Source organism: Bos mutus, chromosome 17 (genome assembly GCF_027580195.1).
Source record: "Bos mutus isolate GX-2022 chromosome 17, NWIPB_WYAK_1.1, whole genome shotgun sequence".
Taxonomy (NCBI): domain Eukaryota; kingdom Metazoa; phylum Chordata; class Mammalia; order Artiodactyla; family Bovidae; genus Bos; species Bos mutus.
The window spans coordinates 10,142,144-10,162,965 of NC_091633.1; the positions used below are offsets into that span (position 1 = coordinate 10,142,144).

The 20,822-nt window shown below is 58.6% G+C and overlaps 1 protein-coding gene across 1 annotated transcript; it reads left to right on the forward strand.

The window, feature by feature from the left end:
* The first annotated feature begins 1,543 nt into the window (after nt 1-1,543).
* On the forward strand, nt 1,544-20,283 carry RAB35 (RAB35, member RAS oncogene family). Its single transcript, XM_070386035.1, has 6 exons — nt 1,544-1,780; nt 7,086-7,136; nt 11,409-11,532; nt 16,604-16,728; nt 16,851-16,975; nt 18,116-20,283. Exons 1-6 carry the CDS (start codon nt 1,729-1,731, stop codon nt 18,242-18,244), a joined length of 606 nt encoding a protein of 201 aa, XP_070242136.1. The 5' UTR covers nt 1,544-1,728; the 3' UTR covers nt 18,245-20,283.
* The last annotated feature ends 539 nt before the right edge of the window (nt 20,284-20,822 follow it).

Sequence of the window (20,822 nt, forward strand, 5' to 3'; positions counted from 1 at the left end):
GCCCATGTTCTTTGGTCATCACCAGGCCGATTCTCAGCTCCCGGAAAAACAACTTAAAGCTTGAGTCAAGACACCCCATGTGCTACTCAAGGATCTTCCCTGCAACACTGTTTATCATAAGAGATTGTAAACGTGAATGCCTATCAACAGCAGAGTGGTCAAATTATAGTATGCCAATGATGGAGTGCTCTGTGGTTGTGAAATGACAGAAGATCTAAGTATGCTGTTAAGAGAGAAGAGGCAATTTACATACATGTGTGTTCCACAGGCAAAGACAATTCATTGAAAGACATTTATTCATTCAACAAATATTTGTTAACCATTTTAAGGTATCAAGAAACTTAGTAACTTGTGAGGGGGTGGGTCTGAGGGGGTAAATGGTAACTTGTACTTTCTGGTAAGCTTCTGTACATTAAAAAAAAAAAACTCCACAGGCATTACTTTGTATAAAGTCAAAATAAGTTTGGGAAAACAAGAAGAAATATCTAGCAAGTACTTGATTAGAAAAGGACAGAGCTATACAGAACTCAGCAGTAACTTACATTTTCCCCCTGCAATTCTACAAAGGAGGATGGCAGTAGGCGCAACCTATTTTTAGTGCAGGTAGGAATTTAAACCCGGAAAAAAAACCCAACGAACCCACCCTAGGGCTGATAATAACCTGAATACCGATTAACGTCGGCGGCCCAGGTCTTCCTACCACACAATCTGCAGAAGTTTTATCTGTAGGTGCGGTGCAACTGAAGCTGAGGGCGCTGCTGCTATCGATCTCAAGGGTGCATCTTACACACGGGGGCATTCACCTCGCAGGCCAGGGTCAAGTTGGAAAGCGACCCGGAATCTGGAACCTCTCGGTCCGCTTTACCAACGGGGCATCTCAGGCCCCAAGAGGTCGCGCGGGGCTGGGTTGTGACTGCCCCAGCGCTGCCGTCAAAGGCCACACTGCTTACAGTGTAAAGCTTACACGTCCGGTAAAACTCCCGCAGCTTCCAGCCGCCCTCGGCGTCCAGTCCACGGGCCCCGGGACATGGTGGAGGGCCCGGAGCCAGCACCTCGTAGGCGGTGTCCAGGCAGATGGGGGCGGAGTGTCCTGAGTTCACAGTCCGGAGAAGCTTGGAGCTCGGCGTAAGCCCCGCCCCGCCCGGTCACTGCGTGCCAGTCGGTCCCTCTCCGCAGCGCTTGCGGGTCTTGAAGATGAAGCAACAGCAGCAAGTCCACCCCGGGCCACGGTCGGCCTCGCCCGGCACTCCGGGATTCTTGCAGCTAAGGCCTGGCTGCAGCTGCGCTCTCGGAGCTCCCAGCACAGCAGGCCACGGACGGCGGGTGGGCGGCGGTGGTGGCGGCGATGGTCGCTGAAGAGCCACGGGCAAGACAAGTCCGCGCCCCCGGGACCCCGACAGGGCGCAGGCGCCGTGCGCGAGCGCGGAGAGGGCGTGGCCGGCCGCCACTGCGGCTGCGCGGAGGCGGGGCCAGGCGCTGCGCCTGCGCAGTGGCGGGGCGGGGCGGGAAGGAGTGAGGCGGCGGCAGCGGCGGCCGCTGCCGAGGAGGAGGAGGAGGAGGAGGAGGAGGAGGGGGAGCGAAGGGAGGTGTTTCTGTCAGTTCCGGCTGTTTGTTCGGGAAGTGGATCCGCCGCTGCCGGAGCAGCCCGGAGGGAACCGCGGATCCCGAGGCCAGCACCGACCCCGCCCGCCCGCCCTCGCGCGCGCGCGCGCGCCTCCCCCGCCCGCCATGGCCCGGGACTACGACCACCTCTTCAAGCTGCTCATCATCGGCGACAGCGGTGAGGGCCGCAGCGGCCGGAGGCGGCGTGGGCCCTGCCGGGCGCGGCCCGCAGGGGCCTCGGGGAGGGCAGGCGGCCGGGCGGGCGGGGAGGTGCCGGCCCGCACCGGGCGGCCGGGCGGGGCGGCCGGGCGGCCCCAGGGGCTCGCGGAGGGGCTCCGGGGCGCGCCGGGGTGAGGCCGGGGCGCGGAGCCGCGGAGCGGAGGGCCGGCGCGCGGGGCTCGGGTCCGGGCTCCCGGTCCGCTCGCCGCGCCGACCCCTCTGCCCCACGTGTGACCTTGGTCCAGTCTCGCGATCCTCTGGAGTTGGAGGGAGCCGGGTTCGAGTCTCGGGACTACCAGCTTCCTCACCCTGACCTTGGGCGAGTTGTTTCGCCTTTCCGAACCTCGGTTCTCTCATTTGAGAGGTGAGGACTTGCCTCGCTGGGTAGTTCCTGAGTCTTGGGTGAGATGAAGCTGGGAAAGTGCTTCACACTGGACCTGGCGGAAAGGGAGCTCCTGGTGTGTGGTTGTCAGTAGCGTTTGTAAGCCTAGGTTTCTTCCTGGGGAAAGTGGGGCGGGGGTGGGGGGTGGTTAATCTCAGAACCTGCCTCATAGGATTCCTGTGAAGTTTAAATGAAGTAAGACAGGTAAAGCACTTCGCGCCGAGTCTGGCACATTCCTGCTGAATTATTCTCTCTGTGGGGTTCCCTGTGTTCATCTGTAAAATGGAGCAGCAATGGGATCCGCCTCGCTGGGGTGATGGAGTGTTGTTCAAGGAGATAATACACGCGCAGTGTGCAGAACCGGGCACATAGTGAGCGCTCCCTGTGTGTTTGCTGTTGCACACTGTCTGCTGGACAGAGCTGGAGGTGGGTCAGCCAACATTACAAAAAAGTGTACCCTCCTTTAGAGCTCCTAAGTCCCTCTCCAGTGCCTGGCACCCAGTCGGTGCCTAATATGTATGTATTGAATGAATGGATATCCAACATCTTCAGAAAAGATAGTCTTGTTTCTGAGAAAGGGTGGAAGGTTGTAGAGGTGTTTGGAGTGTGGCAGGTAAGCAGGTTTATGGGGTGACCAAAAGGTCAGGGAGGTAGGCCCTGGGAGGTTTATAGGAGCATAGCTGAGGTGCTGGGATTTTACGACGGGGAAGGAGGCTTCGGAACGGCCCAGATTTACAGACCAGACCTGAGTTGAGTGCTGACAACGGTATCATGTGACTGGAGGCAGAGGCCAGGTTGGTGGTGGAGCCCATGGATTGTTAGGGAAAGCGGGGACCAAATCAAGGGGCTGTTAGGCCTTGAAGTTGGAGCGTTGTGTCAGAGCCCGGGCAGAACCAGGCGAGTGGCTGGGTCGTGGTCTCACAGTGGAGATGGATTGCGACGTGGCCGGTGACTCGGATCAGGTGAAGGATGGCTGAGGTTTCTGTGGTTGCCCATGGAAGGGAAAAAAGTTTAAGGGCTAATGAGGGAGGTGAAGAGTAGCTGTGGGCAGGGGAGCATGGATTCGTCTTGGTGTGAATGAGAGAAGCCCAGACCAGCTGTGTAGCCTCGAGACCAGCACAGCCTTGGGTGTTTCCCAGGGTCCTGGCACGCTTACGCCTTTTGAGCTTCGTTCTCAGCCCTCACCTCGGTTCTGGAGGGGCTGGCATCAGGGTGATTTTCTGTCCTTTTGGAGTTAAGGTCAGCTTACCACGCTCAAGGTCCCTGTCCCTTTGCAAGAGGCCTGGGGCCTGCGTGTAGCCCCACAAAAATGGAGGGCATAAGCTTAGCCAGAAGATGCACCTTCTCCCCAGTGAAACTCAGGCCATGGTTTGGGCCTTCTTTCTCACCATACATTCTACCTGATGTATTGATTCTTCACTCTGAAGTTAGTTGTGGGAGAAGACTCACTGGGTCAGGATTTATGGATCCGGCTCCGTGGTTGGTCTGAGCATGTAGACTGTTGACTAGAGGAGATCTAGGCTTTGCAGTTTCACGTCCCCTGACAGTGCGCTGCCACTCAAAGCCTTGGAAGTTCAGGCTAAGCTCTGGCAGCTGAGCAAGGTAGACTGGCGTCTCACCCTCCCCTGAATCTGGCTTCTTATGTGATGCTTCCTTAAGGGTTTTCAAACGATTTCATAGACACTCTCTCATTTGGTTCTTACCCATTGCTTGTGTGGTTTGTCAAATAAGGAAACTGAGGCTCAGAGTAGCTGACTAATCGACTTGCCCCAAGTTGCACAGCTCCTCAGAGGTAAAGCCAGGAGGTTTTTTTTTTTTTTTCAATAGCAAAATAGTTTCATAATAAACTTTTTTGTTGTTTAGTTGCTAAGTTGTGTCCGACTTTTTGCGACCCCATGGACTGTAGCCCACCAGGCTTCTCTGTCCATGGGATTCTCCAGGCAAGAACACTGGAGTGGGTTGCCACGCCCTCCTCTAGGGCAAAGCCAGGAGTTAATGCATATGATGCGTTATGAGCAGCTGGTGTCAGGCCTGGCAGACAGTAGGCCCTCGATGAATGTTAGTCCCTTTCTGTAGAAATCCAGAGCTCTTCTTCCCACTCTGCCACATTGTACTTGCTTCTGGAATACAGACCCTCTGCTTTTGCATCTCTCTTCTGTGCTTAAGGTGGATCACGGTCTCTCAGGGGCTTCTAACATTGGCTCTGTAACAGCAGTTCGTCCGGTCCAGGGGGCCGATCAGACTCATTCTTAGAACCTGCAGGCTGTGTTGGAGATCAAGTTAAAGCCTCTGACTCCACAGCTGAGTGAACTGCAGCTCAGAGAGGGGAGCGACTTGTCTGAGGTTGTACAGTGAGTTAGTTACTGGGCCAGGATTAAAGCTGAGCACACTTTATTCAAAGATTTTGGGGTCTTCAACAGTAGAGAACTGAAATGAGGAGGAGTGAAGGAGCTGGAGCACACGGGAGGAGCATGGCCAAGGTGGGGCCTGTGGTGGAGGCTTTGAGGACGAGCATCTTTTGAGGACGAGTGCAGGGCGAGGGGCAGAAGCGGGGGAGGGCTGGGGTTTGGTGGAGATGGAAAGTGGTGGGTCCGTTTTTTACAGAATGAGTCTGTGTCTCCCCGCTTCCAGAAGGCATCAGGGGCCGGGCTTATACTCCCTGCGGGGTCGAGGGTGATGGGCTGGGGTGGCCCTGGGGAGGCTGTTGACTTCGGCTGAGCTGAAGGCCGATCGGCACCCTGCACTTCCCTGCTTCTGTGGGTGCTGCGTGTGTTCCCAAGGCTGCCTCTTCAGGGACATTTAGGAAACGCGTTTCTCAGGGTGGGTTTCCCTTCCTTCCAGAGGGACCAGCCAGGCCAGAGGTGGGTGTCGGCCTGAAGTAGCAGTTGACGGGGTGACTGTAGTGGTTTTGAGCAGCTCTGCAGATGAGCTTGGGGTGAATGAAGCCCCGCCCTTCCCCCTCCCCCACTCCCCAAGGCCAGGCTTGGGGGGACGCTGCTGCTTTCCTGCTTCAGGCAGAGGGCGTACCCCAATCCCTTAGGCTTCTGCTCCCCCCAGCCCGCCCAGAGTTTGAACACCCGCGCTTGGGCTCCTCTTCCTGCTGCAGCCGTAGCATCAGGTGGTGATCGGCCCTGGTTTAGTCACAAGTTCACTGAACAGGGTTCTGTTGGTGCCTACTAAATGCTGGGCCCGGCTTCCAGCCCCAGGACCATGCAGGGCAAATGAGGTGAGATCCCCTTCCTGGAGGAACTCGTGTCCCAGACACAAGGTTTTCGCTGAGTAAGCAGACCAGGAGGCTCTGGGAGGAAGCAGGGAACCCGTGGGGTGGTGGCGTGGGGCAGAGCACTGCCGCGAGGGGCCGGCCCGGAATCTGCCCCCCGCCCCGGCCTGGCCGACAGGAAGCCTCGCGGGGGCAGCGATGAGGAAGTGGGCCCGGTGCTCACAGGCGCTGAGCGGTGGGCCTGGGGCTGGCTCGGCACCTGTCTGCTCAGAGCAGCGCCGGCCTGCCATCGGGACAGCCCGAGCCTGGTTCGCTCTGTGAGGCCGACCAGTTCTTCTGGGCATCCCTGGGCGACTCACCCACTGGGAGAGGTCCTCAGAGGAGCTAGTCAGAGAGGATGCCTGGGTCAGCTGGGGAAGGGGCAGAGGCCGGGCCTTCTGCGGGTTTGGGGAACACACACACACACACACACTCACACTCACACTCACAATTAGCTCTGAGCTGGATGTGCAGGGGTGCCGTCTGAGACCCCGGGTGAGGAGCTTTTCACGTCTAGCTTTTAGCAGTGCTGCTAAAACTCTTTAACAGGAATGAGACAGAGGAGCCTCTTTGGGTTTCTCTATTTATTTAAAATATTATTTACTTGGCTGCACTGGGTCTTAGTTGGGGCATGTGGGATCCCCTACTAGGGATCGAACCTGGGGCCCCTGTATTGGGATTGTGGAGTCTTAGCCCCTGGGCCACAAGGGAAATCCCAGGTCTTTTTATTATTCCACTTCCTGAAGCAGACACAGGAAGACTCCCAGAGCAGCATGTATCCGCAGGACTCAGATCCAGCACCGCCCCCCAGCCCTGCCGAGGCTCTGAGACCAACGTGTAGGTCTCGGAACCTCAGGTGCCTCCTCTTAAGAGATGCAGCTGGGCTTGCGGGCATGTGCGTGCGGGCTTCCTTCTGTGCTTGGCTGACCCTGCGGGCCTCGGAGGCGGGACAGGAGGGCACAGGACAGGTGTACCTGGGGGCTTATGGTGCCGGGTGTGGGTGTTGATGGGATTTCAACAATCCTTATGAGGATTCTGTCCATCCTTGGAGCAGGAGAGGTCGTGGTAAGTGAAACGGTCTGAGTACCGTGAGCTGTCGGACTGAGGAGTGTCAGGCGGACACCCCCTCCCCACCAGTGGCATCGGCCGGGGGAGAGTGGCCAGCAGTGGCTTTGAGTTGTCTGGGCCTCCCTTTCCTCGCCTGCAGAAAGCCCTGATGGTCTCCAGGGTGCTTTGCAGCCGTGCAGCCCCCGTCTCACCAAGCTGAAGCGCTGCACGTGATGTGTTCTCCGGACGGTGTTCTGGACACGCCTTGGGGCCAGGAGCACAGGGTCGGCCTTCCTCAGCCTCATTGCTGTTGTCGGGTCTCCTTGAGGGGTTGCTGGAGCCGGGCGTGGACCCCTTCCTTGTCTCTGGCTTGGGGGCAGTTTGGGGCTCACCCTGAGTTGGAGGGCAAGGTCAGAGGTGGAGAGGGAGGGGTGTTCCGGTGGGAGGCTGGCTAGGGAGGTAGGTGGGTGCTGTCATGTGTCTGGAGAGCCGGGACCCGGGCTGTCTCCCCGAAGTGGGGTCGGGCTTGGAGCAGGGACCCAGGCCGCCTCTCACCCCCCGCCCTCTCCCCTGCAGGTGTCGGCAAGAGCAGCTTACTGTTACGTTTTGCAGACAACACTTTCTCAGGTGAGTGTGCCCCTGGGGTGCTGCTGGGTGTTTTGGTTTTAAATCCTTTCCCCTGGCGCCGGTACACCCTGGTCTCTGCCTCAGCAGACAGAAGGGGGGAGTGGCGAGTAGGTTAGAAGTCTCTGTAGTCAGTCTCCAGCTGTCTTCTTGGAAAAAAAAAAACAGTTGCAGGCCCATCATTTTTCTACTCAGGGTCTTTTTTTGTGCCCCAACATTGAAAAAAGAAAGAAACAAAAAACTGACGCTTAGGACATGCCCATCTAAAGAATCAAACAGGAAGACTGAACAACATGAAAAGAGAAAGCTCCTGGTCCCCTGCCCCGCACTGACGCTCAGTGTCCCCCCTCACCCTGCCCCCGCCTGTGGTGGGCGGCCCCCCCCAGCACATCGGAGATCACCCTTGCACGTCAACACGCAGCCCTGTGGTTCTTCGAGTGGCTGTGCAGCTTCCTGGGCTGTGGAGGGGTGCACGTGGTTCAACAGTGTTCTTGACGCGCGCTTGCTTGCTTTCTGGTAGCCTCTCTCAAATGGTGCCGCGTTTCTTGGGACACTGCATTTATTCCTGTATAGAAGCAGAGGTACGAGGTCAGGGGGTATGTGCTTTTCAGGTTTTCACAGGTCCTGCCAATTGGCCTTTCGCACTTGTGAGAAGCTGAAGGGCTCAGAGAGCCCCTTGTCAATGCCAGTCGCTGCTGGGTCTCAGTGGTCTCCATTTTTGCTCAGCTGATGGGCGGAAAGTGCTGCCCATTTGATCTTGCTTCCCCGATCCCAGTGGGCCACGTTTTCATTGCTGGAGCTCATTGGTTCAGTGCAGAGGCTTCAGGTCGGCCTGGCCTCTCTGACTGAGGACTGAAGGAATGCCCTGCGATGCCGTGGAGGGAAGTGGTTACGTGGCAGGCGCCTCTCTCTCGGGGGAGAGGTGGGTTTCTCCTGACAGCGGTGGTGTGACATTGGAAAGAGCTGTCTTCTTCGCATCACCATGAGCGTGACTGAGTCTCAGCTGACCTTTAAAAGAGGAGCTGACGACCATCCCCGCCACGCAGAGTTTTTGCGAGGATGGCCCGGGCCTAAGGAATCTCTCCTTCCTCGCGACCTTTGCCGCGAGGGGAGCTCCTCGCCGCTGGCTCCTGGCGAGGAGACATCGCCGGTTTGTCCTCGCTGCTCAGGAACGGCAGCCAGTGGGCACTTGCCATTGAGCTGGGAGACCTTCCCCTCCGCCCTGTCCGCTTGGAGCTCTCAGAGGGCTCTCTGCTGCAGCCCGTCTCCTCCTCTCCACTCTTCCTACCAGCTCAGACTGTGGTTGGTTCTCACCTGAGACATCCCAGCAGCTCCTGCCCACCCCATGCCAGGCTGCTGAATTCGTCGTCTCTAGTAGGGTCTCTTCTGTTTAAAAACCTCAGCGGACCTCTCTTAAGCGAGCCGAGCTCATAGCAAGGTCTCTCCACTTTAGGACCACGGACACTCTGGGCCCTGCAGTTCTCTGTTGTGGAGGCTGTTCTGTGCCCCCGTCCTCCACCCCCCACCCAGCTGTGACATGAAAACGTCTCCAGGCATCACCAGGCATCCTGGGGGGCAGGCTGGGGGGGCCTCAACCACCCCCTGCTGAAGACCGCTGGCCTTCACACTGTCCTCAGCTCCCCGTCCAGCCTCCTCCCTCCTGCTGTCTCGCCCTCCTTTGTGTCTTCACCAGCTCGCTCGCTCGCTCAGCGGTCAGCCGTGTTTCACAGGCCCACGGTGCTGGGTGCTGGGCCGCTCTCCTGGGCGGAGCCCGGTCCCCGCGGAGCCTGAGGCCGCCTTGGTCTCTGTGCTTCTGCCTCCACCCTTTCCTCTGGCGAGGATGTCCTTCCCCAGCCTGGTCGCAGCCTTGGAAAATGTACCTGTTCTTTCAGGCCAGGCCCAAGTGTGACTTCTGCCCCAGAGCCTTCCTTGAGCTGCACCCGACTTTGAGCCTTGGCCTTTCCTGGCCGCTCTGCACTCTCGATGCAGTCGGTGTGTCTTGTCTGCAGCCCCGCGTCACCGTCAGCTCCAGAGGGAGTGAGCGTGTGGGCTCCTCCCAGCAGCGGTCCTCGGCGTCTTGGGCACCAGGGACCCGTCTTACGGAAGACGGTTTTCCCACAGGCGGGGTGGGGTGGGGGTTAGGGCTTCAGGATGATTCGAGCGCATCACCTGCGTTGTGCACTTCCATTCTGTTACTGTGTCATCGACTCCACCTCAGATCATCAGGCATTAGCTCTCGGAGGCTGGGGACCCCTGCTTCCTAGCACTCGGGCCTTTGAAAGCCTGGACGAGACTGTTCTGTTGCCAGAAATTCTCTCCAGCGCCATCTTTCACACAGATGCCCCTGGAGAGCTATTTACAATGCCGCTCATGCTTGGGTTAAACCCTTCAATGCCTCCCTGTCACACACAAGAGAAAGTCCAAGCTCTTGAAAATGGCGCAAAAGCCGAGAACTGGCCTGGAACCTCCACCCCAACCTGCCTCCCGACATGTGCTCAGCCTCAGATCACCCGCCCCCCACACACACACACATACCACACACACACCCCATTGCTACTCACACACACATTCCCCATTGCTACACACACACATACACACACATACACGCCCCATTGCTATACACACACACACACACACACACACACACACACCATTGCTACTCACACACACATGCCCCATTGCTACACACACACACACACACCCATTGCTACACACACACACACACACACACACACACTATTGCTACACACACACCCCATTGCTACACACACACACACATGCCCCATTGCTACATACACACACACACATGCCCCATTGCTACACACACACACACACCCCATTGCTACACACACACACACACACACACACACACACACCCCATTGCTACACACACACGCCCCATTGCTACACACACATACGCACACATACACGCCCCATTGCTATATACACACACACACACACACACACACACACACACCATTGCTACACACACACATGCCCCATTGCTACACACACACACACACACACACACACCCCATTGCTACACACACACACATGCCCCATTGCTACACACACACACACCCCCATTGCTACACACACACACACACACACACACACACACACCTACCATTGCTACACACACACACACCCCATTGCTATATGCACACACACACACCCACACACACACACACACACACACCCCCATTGCTACACACACACACACACACACACACACACACATGCCCCATTGCACACACACACACACACACACACCCCCATTGCTACACACACACACACGCCCCATTGCTACACACACACACACACACACCATTGCTACTCACACACACATGCCCCATTGCTACACACACACACACACACACACACCATTGCTACTCACACACACATGCCCCATTGCTACACACACACACACACACACACACACACACACACACTATTGCTACACACACACACACACTATTGCTACACACACACACACACACACACCCCATTGCATACACACACATGCCCCATTGCTACACACACATGCCCCATTGCTACACACACACGCCCCATTGCTACACACACACACACACACACACACACACACACACACACGCCCCATTGCTATTTCTGCTGCTGCCTCTTCTGTCTCTTCTGCCTGGAGCAGTCTTTCAAATCGCAGGTCACGACTTGTGTGTTTTAATTGGGGCATAGTTGGTTTACATTGCTGTGTTCGTTTCAGGTGTCCAGCAAGTGAATCAGTCGTACATACACATATATCCACTCTTCCTTCGACTCTTTTCTAGGCCATTGCAGAGTACTGAGTAGAATTCCCTGTGCTATACAGTAGGTCCTTGTTAGTTATCTATTTTGTATATGACAGGGTGTATATGACTTGTTTATGTTTTAGAAAGTTAATTTTGTGGGTTGTTTAAAATGTTTGGAATGGAGTAGAAAAGAGAAACCCAGAGTGTGTCGTGGTCCCCCACAGTTCCCGGGCCACTCTGGTGGAGCATTTCCTGTTGCAGTCATGGTCTCTTCTCTTATTTCCTTGATGGCTTCATTGCTGTTGAAATTGTCTTCTTTATCACTTGGTTTCATTGTATCCTGTCTCCTGCCCTCACCTTGGGGCTCAGACTCTTTTTTTGTCCAGGGCTGTGTCCTCCAGGCACTTGGAGTGAGCCAGGCGGGGTGGAGCCCAGGGTCACCTGGGCTGTTGAGGACGCAGTCTGACCAGGGCGGCCCTGGGCCGTGCTAACATCCCTGTGTGTGCAGGCAGTTACATCACCACGATCGGAGTGGATTTCAAGATTCGGACTGTGGAGATCAATGGGGAGAAAGTGAAGCTGCAGATCTGGGACACGGCCGGGCAAGAGCGCTTCCGCACCATCACCTCCACGTGAGTCAGGCTAGCCCAGACTGCTCTGACCCCCTCCCCCTTCTTAGACCACCCACCCCCACTCAGGCCCCCTGCCTCCACTCAGACCCCCAGCCCCCGCCATTGGGAAATGGCTCTGGACGCCCCCAAGGCTGTGGGGAGGTGCGCTCCTGGCCGAGGTGCGGCCCTTCCCCTTGAGACCAGAAAAGCGGATGGGGTGCGCGCGTCTTGCCTGTGGCAGGTAGTAGCCTTGCACCTCCCTCTGGGGCTGGCAGGGCAGTGTGCGTCAGTCAGCGGAACCTCTGGCTCCTTTGTCTTTATTTTTATTTTTTAAAGATTTATGTATTTATTTATTTTGCCTGCTCTGGGTCTTGGTCGTGGTGTGCGGGCTTCCCCTTCTGTGGAGCACGGGCTCAGTGCTTGGGGCTTCGTGTACCATGGGATCTTAGTTCCCCAACCAGGGATCGAACCTGTGTCCCCGAGATTGGAAGGCAGAGCCTTAACCACTGGACCACCAGGGAAGTCCCTCCTTTGTCTTTAAAATAGGGTCACAGTGCTGGTGCTGGCCTCGCCGGGAGGTCAGACACTCGGGCAGCAAGGGTACTCCTGTTCAGTGTCAGCTCGCCTGCTGGAGGTGCCAGCTCCGTCACCACCCTGACGTGGAGGAGCGTCTCTCTGTTGGGGGTCTGGAAGGAGCACTGATAGGTGGGAGGCTGTTGGGCGGCCCCCTCCTCTGCCCCAAAGCTGTTGACTGGGGACCCAGCGCACCCTGGAGTCTTCCCTGGTGGCTCAGATGGTAAAGAATCCTCCTGCAGTGAAGGAGACCTGGGTTCATGCAGTCCCTGGGTCGGGAAGATGCCCTGGAGGAGGAAATGGCAACCCACTCCTGTTTCTTGCCTGGGAAATGCCAGGGACAGAGGAGCCTGGTGGGTTACAGTCCATGGGGTCGCAAAGAGCCCGACATGACTGAGCGACTAATAGACTCAGCTCGCCCTGAGGGTCGCCCTCCTTTGCTGCCGCAGGACCTTTGAATCTCTGCTGTAAATGGGCGGAATTGTGCTGGGTCCTGCGGAGTGGCTCTCGGTTCTTGGGCTGTTACTGGAACAGGTTCCGGGAAAGAACAGGACTTTGAAGACAGGCGGTTTGGAATTTACATTTCTGCCCCCTGGGTTACCTTGGGCAAGTTGCCTAAAGTCTCTGCTCTTTGGTTTCCTGGGGGGCTTGTCTTTGGGGTTTGCATTAATGCGAGGTCCCATGTGCTTGGGCTTCACGTAGAAGATTCTGTGGAGCTCCCTGCGGTTGGTGTTCTCATCACCCCGGTTTTATGGATGGGGGAGCTTCTGAGGGGTGTGTGCAGAGTAGGAGCCGGGCCCAGCCTGGAGTGGCTGCTGCTTCTCCTGGCCTCTCTTCTGCCTCCTCCAGCGGGTCCTGTGGTGGGGGGCTCTCGGGGAGGCGCCACCAAGTTCCCTCTCCTCCCTGCGAGGTGGAGGCAGGCGGCCCCCAGGATGGCCACCCATCGGGGCTGCCGGCATCCCAGGGGTGCGAAGTGTCGGGGTGAAGAGCCCCCAGGGTGGTGGCTGAGAGTGCAGGGGAACCCAGGGGTGCCAGCTTGGGGGGTGGGGGTGACAGACCGGTGGGTGGGCAGCCTTGGTGAAGGGGGTTCAGGGGCCGGATCCTGAGCCACCCTGGAGCAGGACTGGGCCAGCCCTGAGACACGCACATGCGCCGTGGTCCACACCTCCCTGAGAGCCTGGGGGTCCCCAGTCCCGGGAGCTCCGCAGGGCAGGTCTCTGCAGCCACCTCCCGATGAGCTGCGGGAGCCCCCTTGTGTCAGCGGCTGCCAGCAAGGCCCGAGCTGAGGGGCAGCTGGAGTCAAGGTTCCCGGGGTAGTCGGATGCCGTGAGCCTGGGCCGCCCGAGCTTCCAGGCCTGAATGAGACCAGGACCTCTTGTCGGTGTCGCGAGGTGTGGGCACTGACCAGGGGTCCTCCTCTAGGCCAGGACTGTTGCCAAGGACTGTGGCTGCTTCATCTCGTTTAATCCTGGTAAGAGTCCTGTGGTTCTCTCCAATGTACGGACAAGAAAAGCGAGGCCCGCAGAGGGTGGAGGGACCTGGCTTGGTCAGTTAGGCAGGAGTTGAGTTGAGGTCTGCCCTGTGCCAAGACTCTTGCCTTTAACTCAGCTGTCCCCCAGCCGTTTTGGCACCAGCAACCAATTTCGTGGAAGATGGTTCTTCCTTGGTCTGGGGGTGGGGGCGTGTGTGGCCTGGGGATGGTTCAAGCACATGACATATTTTTTAAATTTATTTATTTATTTGGCCGTGTCGGGTCTTCACTGAGGCATTCGAACTCTGAGTTGTGGCATGTGAGCTCTAGTTCCCCGAGCAGGGATTGAACCCGGGCTCCTGCGTTGGGAGCACAGGCTTAGCCTCTGGAGCAGCAGGGACGTGCTGCTCATGGCATCTACTGTGCACTTCGTTTCTAACCTCATGCCGCCTCTGATCTGACAGGAGGTGCTGGTCCGCGACCTGGAGGGTGGGGACCCGCGCTTTAGTGGATCCACGGCCCAGCCCTCTGCTGGCCCTCCACCCTCAGGGACCAGGGCTGAGCCAGCGGCAGATGCTGTGGTGGCTCCTGTGGGTTAAAACCAGCTGAGAACGCTGGGCCTGTGACCACAAGAGATGTGGCCACAGGCCGAGCAGCGGGCTGGGGTCAGCTCCCTCCAGGGCAGCAGGAAGGGGGTGAACTGCCTCCTTCATCCTTTGGGGGGACTGGAGTTCTCGGCCACCTGAGGGCAAGCTGGGTTTGTCCCAGGAGGGTGGAGGAGGGGTGCGCTGCACCCGTGCGGGCTAGGGGTGGTTGCTGAGGGAAGGAGCTGGGAAAAGGTCAGGGGTGGGGCAGTCTGGGGGCAATAGTGTGGCCCTTTCTGATTCAGGGCTCTAAAAGAGAAACTAAAACTGCATCCTGTCCACCTGCTGAGAACGAGTGCCCTGTCGTCCCCTCACCGATTCTTGGCTGTGGCTGCTGGGGTTCGCTGACCCCGAGTGGTGGGGCTAGGGGTGCGGGTCGGGTGGTGGTGGGAGAGGCCGAGGCAGGGAAGGCCCGGCCCAGGCCATGGCTTCCGGCAGCTCCTTCACCAGCCTCCTGTCCTAGCGGTGACGTGGTGGCCTCCTGTCTGTGGTAGCCGGTGAGCGGAGAGCATCGCGGTCATGTTGGCACAGAGCCAAGCTGTGGCACGTGGACGTGGTGCCTGATGGTGGGGAGTGACAGGCCCAGCGCCTGAGCTCCACGCCCCAGGCTGGTCCTCCCTCTGCAGATTCTCGGCATCTTTGGTTGTCGTCAACAAAGGAGGCTGGGCAGCACAGTGCACTGTTCTCATGTCCGTTGCTGGCAGGGGACAGTTGTCTCCCTCCTCTCCCCGTTTCCTGGCTTGCTCTCCTGCACCTGCTCAGGTGGGCGACCCCCAGGTGGACCCAGGTGATGATCTGGGGGGAAGGGGGGCAGGGCGTGGATGGCTTGATTGTTCGGGCTGCCCAGGGCAGGGCTTTGTCCCCAGGAAAGCAGAGCTGTGGGTGGACGAAGCCCCAGGAGATGTCAGGCGGGGTCTCAGAGTGGAGAATGGGCGGTTCTCGCCGCCCTGGTGGCCAGCCCAAGGGAGCCGCCCTCACTGCCTTTGGTTTTCCTCTGCCTGCGTCTGGGGCCCGGAGTGTCGCTGAAGGACTGTTAATGGTGATGATAAAGAGCTGCTGCTGCTGCTAAGTTGCTTCAGTCGTGTCCGACTCTGTGCGACCCCATAGACGGCAGCCCACTAGGCTCCTCTGTCCCTGGGATTCTCCAGGCAAGAACACTGGAGTGGGGTGCCATTGCCTTCTCCGGATAAAGAGCTGGCCCTTGTGAAAACATGTATTATCGCCTTAGTCATACAGCCACCCCCAGAGTTGCATCCTGGTACCCCCATTTTACAGTTGAGGGAACCAAGGTGCCATGAGGTGCGTGCAGTAACCTTCCCAGGTCCACACCGCCTTTCAGAGATGGAGCTTGGTTGATTTTGTCACGGGATGGGGCTGTGAGGAGTCTGCCAGAGCGCTGCTGGGCGGGCGGCTGAGAACGCGGTGCACGTGCGGCCCGGCCGGCTCCGTCCTTGCGGGGCGTGTGTTGCTTCAGGACTGCCACCTGGGAGGGCCTGCTGTCCTGCGGGCCCAAGAGGTGGAGGTGCTTCGGGCTGGCTCAGGGAGGCCGCTGTCCACCATGAGCCTGTCTCTTGTGGGCAGTGGGTCTTCCCCTCCCTCTCAGAGGCCCCTGTGAGTGAGTGTCTCCCTGTACCGGATGAGGTGACGTGTTGGCCGCTGGGTCAAAGCTGGCTCTCTGGAGGAGCATGAGGCCCGTGCTCCTGTCTGTCCCCCTGAACTTTTGAAGCAGCCCCTCCTGCCTGAAGCCTGGAGTGGCAGGAGGGCAGGTTCCCGCCCATCCACTGGGGTGTGAACAGACCTTGGCAGGCCTCACAAGTGGCGCCTGTCCTTGAAATGGCATTTTACTAAGACAGATTTGAGGACAGAAAAACTTTCTTGGATGTTAAAGAGCACAGTGATAATATGCTGTCGAATGTAAACCTTGCCTGAATATTTTCTTTTTGTGTTTATTTACCTGGCTCTGCCAGGTCTTGGTTGCGGCGCAGGAGACCTTTAGTTGTAGCAGTCGGGTCGTAGTTGCCACTGGTGGGATCTAGTTCCCTGACCAGGGATCGAACCCTGATCCCCTGCACTGGGAACTTGGGAGTCTCGCGCTGAACCATCAGGGAAGGCCCCATTGCCTGGACTTGAAAAAGGAAACAAGAACTTAAGTTTCATGCCTTTGGCTGCCTCTGAACAATCTGGCTGACCCCACAGGGCGGGGCGCTCCCTACGCACTGCGCCCGGGGAGCAGGGTGAGTGGCAGTGCTGACCAGGTCCCGACGTCAGCTTGAGGCCTCCGGGCCTGGGGGGACGCACCGGCCCCTTGCCCTCCTCACCTGCTGTCCGGGTGCGGGCAGGCGGGTCCTGCGAAGGGGCTGCCCTTGTTTACGCCGTACCTCTGACGCCGACCCTGGTCCCACAGGTATTATCGGGGGACCCACGGGGTCATCGTGGTCTACGACGTCACCAGCGCCGAATCCTTCGTCAACGTGAAGCGGTGGCTTCATGAAATCAACCAGAACTGTGACGACGTGTGCCGGATCCTAGGTGAGGCGGCCGGTGGGCGGGGCGGCCCGGGGCGGGGCCGGCAGGTGGGCGGGGCGCGGGGCGGCCCGGGGCGGGGCGGGGCGGGGCGCCGGGGGCCGGGCTGACTCTGTCTTGTGGTCCAGTGGGAAATAAGAACGACGACCCCGAGCGCAAGGTGGTGGAGACGGAAGACGCCTACAAGTTCGCCGGGCAGATGGGGATCCAGTTGTTTGAGACCAGCGCCAAGGAGAACGTTAACGTGGAAGAGGTGAGGCCCCCGCGCCGGAAGGGCTGGGAGCGCGGGCACGCTCCCCACCCCAACCCCGGCTCCCCACTCTGCCTTGGCTGACCCGGGCCGGTAGTCGACAGCATCGTCTTAGCGGCCACTGATCGAGTACCTGCTGTGTGCACCAGGCTCCGTGTCCGGGCATCTCCCTGCCGGGGCCACCTCGCACCTCAGCAGTCCTGAGGGAGAGGCTGCCTCAGACGTGGGCCTGCCCTCAGCCGAGCCCGCGTCCGCTCAGTCCTCCCCGCCCCCCACTGCCCTCTCTCCCCGCTCTGCTCTCTGGCTTTCTTTCCTTGGGCCTTGGCCTGCAGAGCAGCTTGCTTTGCTGTGGCCTCCAGAGCTCTGGTGGGTGTCGAGGCCGGCCCCGAGTACGCCCCAGGCGGGCCGAGTACCACATGTGCCAGGGCTGCTGGAAGTGCTTGTGAGCTTTCGGGAAGGTCCTGCCCGTGGGCTTGGAGCCCAGAGGTCCAGGGGGCTGATCCACTCTGCGTCCTGGGACACAAGCCACCCAGCAGTGGGGACCCTGGGCCCCTGCGTCCGGCTGGGGTCACACCGTGGGCCTTTCCCCCAGGGGCCTGCGGCAGGGCCCTGAGCCCTTTCCAGGCTCCCCCATTCTCGTGTAGGTTGGGGAGGGGTGAGCCCTGCCCCCTAGGTTGTACTTGATTCCTTCCCCAGGAGTGGAGGGGGCTGCGGGTGGTCTTGGGTGGTCTTGGGTGGTCTGGGGAAGGTTCTCAGTGGGCCGTGCGGTGAGGTAGTGTGGAGTGGGCAGATTCTAGCTGCTTCTGGTTCGTCACCAGTTCAGGGACACCTTTATCTGTGTCGTCTGAGGTGTCAGCTGAAGGAAAGGAGCTCTCTATCCTTTCACAGAAAGGCTGGAAAATCCCTGAGGCTGACTTCCCTGAGACAGCTCAGAGGTCTTTGATGCTTTTCCTTTCTGACCTCTGTAGCATCGCCTTCTAGATGGGGCTTGAAGACAGAAGTACAGAAATAGCCCCCAGTGGACTGGAAGGCTGGGCCCGGGGAGGCGGGAGAGGCCGCGCTGACCAGCACGGGGCGGGGGGCGCAGCTGTGACAGGGTCTCCTCCCCGGTCTGAGGCCGCCCTGCTTCCTTCACCCTCACAGATGTTCAACTGCATCACAGAGCTGGTCCTCCGGGCAAAGAAGGACAACCTAGCGAAACAGCAGCAGCAGCAACAGAATGACGTGGTGAAGCTCACGAAGAACAGTAAACGGAAGAAACGCTGCTGCTAATGCCCCCAGCCCATTGCAGAGACTGCGCTGCTGCCGTGCCCCCCCGCCCCTGGCCGGGGGCTCCTCTCCTGGGGGACAGTCTCAGTTCCGTGCCGTTATTTAAAGAATTCTCTCCACGTTTTTGTACCGGGAGGTGCCGTCGGGACTTCCTCCCCCATCTCGAGTGCCAAGAAGGTGTGGGACGGCCTGACCTTCCCTTCCGGCGCCCCTGTCCCCCGGCCGAGTGCCCGGGCTGGTAAGGACGCTGCCAGCTGAGCGGACTGATTAACCGGAGTCTGTACATAGTGTATATCGCTTTAACCAGCGCGCCGCCCTCATCCCGCTCCGGCTCTTGCCTCCTTCGTGCCAGCCTGCTGCAACACCCCCTCCCCTCCCCTCCCCACCCCGACTTACCGCCAGCAGCTTCCGGAGAGGACAGGATCACGTTCTAGAACACGTACCTTTTGCCAACCTGGGCTGGTGCCGTGGGCTCCACGGGACTTGTTCTCTCTCACTGGCCTCAGCATCTCCCCCGCGTGGAGGGCCGGCCCCCATCCCGCCCCGTCACCGCTCCGGCAGCTGGGGATCCCGCCTTGAGGTGGGCCCCAGGGTCCCCCTGGAGGTCTGGCCCTTCGCTTCCAGAGGAGAGATCACTCCTGCCCTTTGGCCCACAAATTTCTCGTCCTGCCTTTCAGACGCCTCAGCTATAACCCAGGGGAGCTGTGGCTTCTGATATACCAACCTGTTTGGGTTCCAACAGAAAGGTAGGGGTGTGTTTGTGCACAGATGGGCTTGCCAGTGGGGGAGCTGCTAAGGAGTGTCATTTTAACTGATAAAAGTGAAGCCAAATCAAATGAATTAAGTTCCTCATACTTTTTTTCTCTCTTCCTGAGGCTTGGTTGGCACAGCAGCAAAAGTTGCGGCCTCCCCACTCTGGGTCCAGTGTTTTTAGAAAAAATGAATGGCTTCCTGTCGCTGTGGAGCTGGGCTCCTGGCCATTTGTTGGTGGGAAAGGAGGGGCCTCCCTTGGAGTCCCGGGTCTCTGATGAGCACCTGGCATCCCTCAGTGTGGGGGAGCGGGTGTTGGGCCACTGGGCCCTGGGGATGGTGCCTCTGAGCTGGATGTAGGCAGCCTTGGGTCCGTAATGGGACTGTTTTAGTACAAAGGCAGCATGAGAATTTCTTGGCCGGGTGGTAGGGAATGGCCGCCTGGGCTGGGCGCCAGCCGTGACTCGCCCTGGTGCCCTTGGAGGAACGATCAGGGTCTTCTGCACTTGATTATGGTCACCCCCTCTCCCACTCGACACTCACCTTTCCCCTAAAAGATCATGTAACCTGGGAATAATTTATTTCAGCACCATGATGTGTTTTACTAGATTTCCTTTCCTACATTTCCAGGTCAAGCCCTGACTGGACAATCACATCACAGATTCACTGCAGATTTCCCATGTCACTGTTGATGGGTTTTTAATCAATAAAAGGGGGTTCCGTCTGACCTCTCTCTCCACTTCCCCCCAGACTGCCGAAAGCCCGCATATCGGGGTGACAGGCCTTCCTCACTCTGGAGCCACGGGACGAGGTGGGGGTGCTGCGGGGCTGGGGGCTGGCAGTAGGCAGCCGTCGGGTTGGGTGCGTGGGGCCACAGCGCCGCCTGTCTTCAGGACTGTCCCAGCCACCCCAGGTCCCCGGTGGACGTGGAGAATCGGGGCTCAGCCCTGAGCGTTCAGGTGACGCAGGTGTGGCAGAGCTTGCAGATTTAGGCAATAAGTGGGGGGCGTCCTGCAAGTTGCCAGAGCAGGCAAGAAGCCTCCGTGGCTTCAGCTGCTGGACACCCAGACCCAGGTGGGGGGAGATTTGGTGATGGCAGCGTGCCCGTCCGCGGAGTGTCTCACGCATGAATGGGGGGTGGGAGTGGGGGGGACTCAGGGCTGGACCAGCGTCCTGGTGGACCTGATGTGAACTTCCTGTCAAACAACAACACTTTTAAATGGTTTGCTAGGATTATTTCTGTATTGAAAGTTTCTAATTATGCTTTTTAAAAAAAAAATACTAAAAATAAAGGTTCAAGCTGCCAAATTTTCTTGCAGGGTCTGTTTGCTCTCCTCCAGCTGTGCTCCGAGTGGGCCTGGCTGCTACCCACCCGTTGGGTCCAGCCCTTGTCTGTTCTGAGTCCCGCACAGGTGTCCGTCGAGGCCCGGGGACACTTTCAGAAGCCAGGGTGGCTCTGTCCGCGAAAGGTGGGTCCAGGTTGAGCTCCCCCTTCTGACACACGGTAAGAAAGACGCCAGGGGAAGCGCCGTGTTTCTCCTTCTGGAAGGATGTGCCTATAGTGACTTCTTTCTACCTCGAGGTTTCTGCTGAGCTGTCAGGTCTGCCTGGGGCTTGGTCAGCGGCGCTGCTGGGGCCTGGTGCCTGGAGCCAGGCAGCTGTAGTGCTGGCCAAGAACCCAGGGCCAGGGTGGACGTGGCACCTTGGGTCACAGCTCACAGAACAGCTGTCCCTGATGCCTGCCTTCACTCTCTGGGTGGAGGGTGTGCGCACGCCTCTTCCTGGCTGAGTCCACTGACTTGGTGCCAACATATGAGGTGACCCCCCAGGT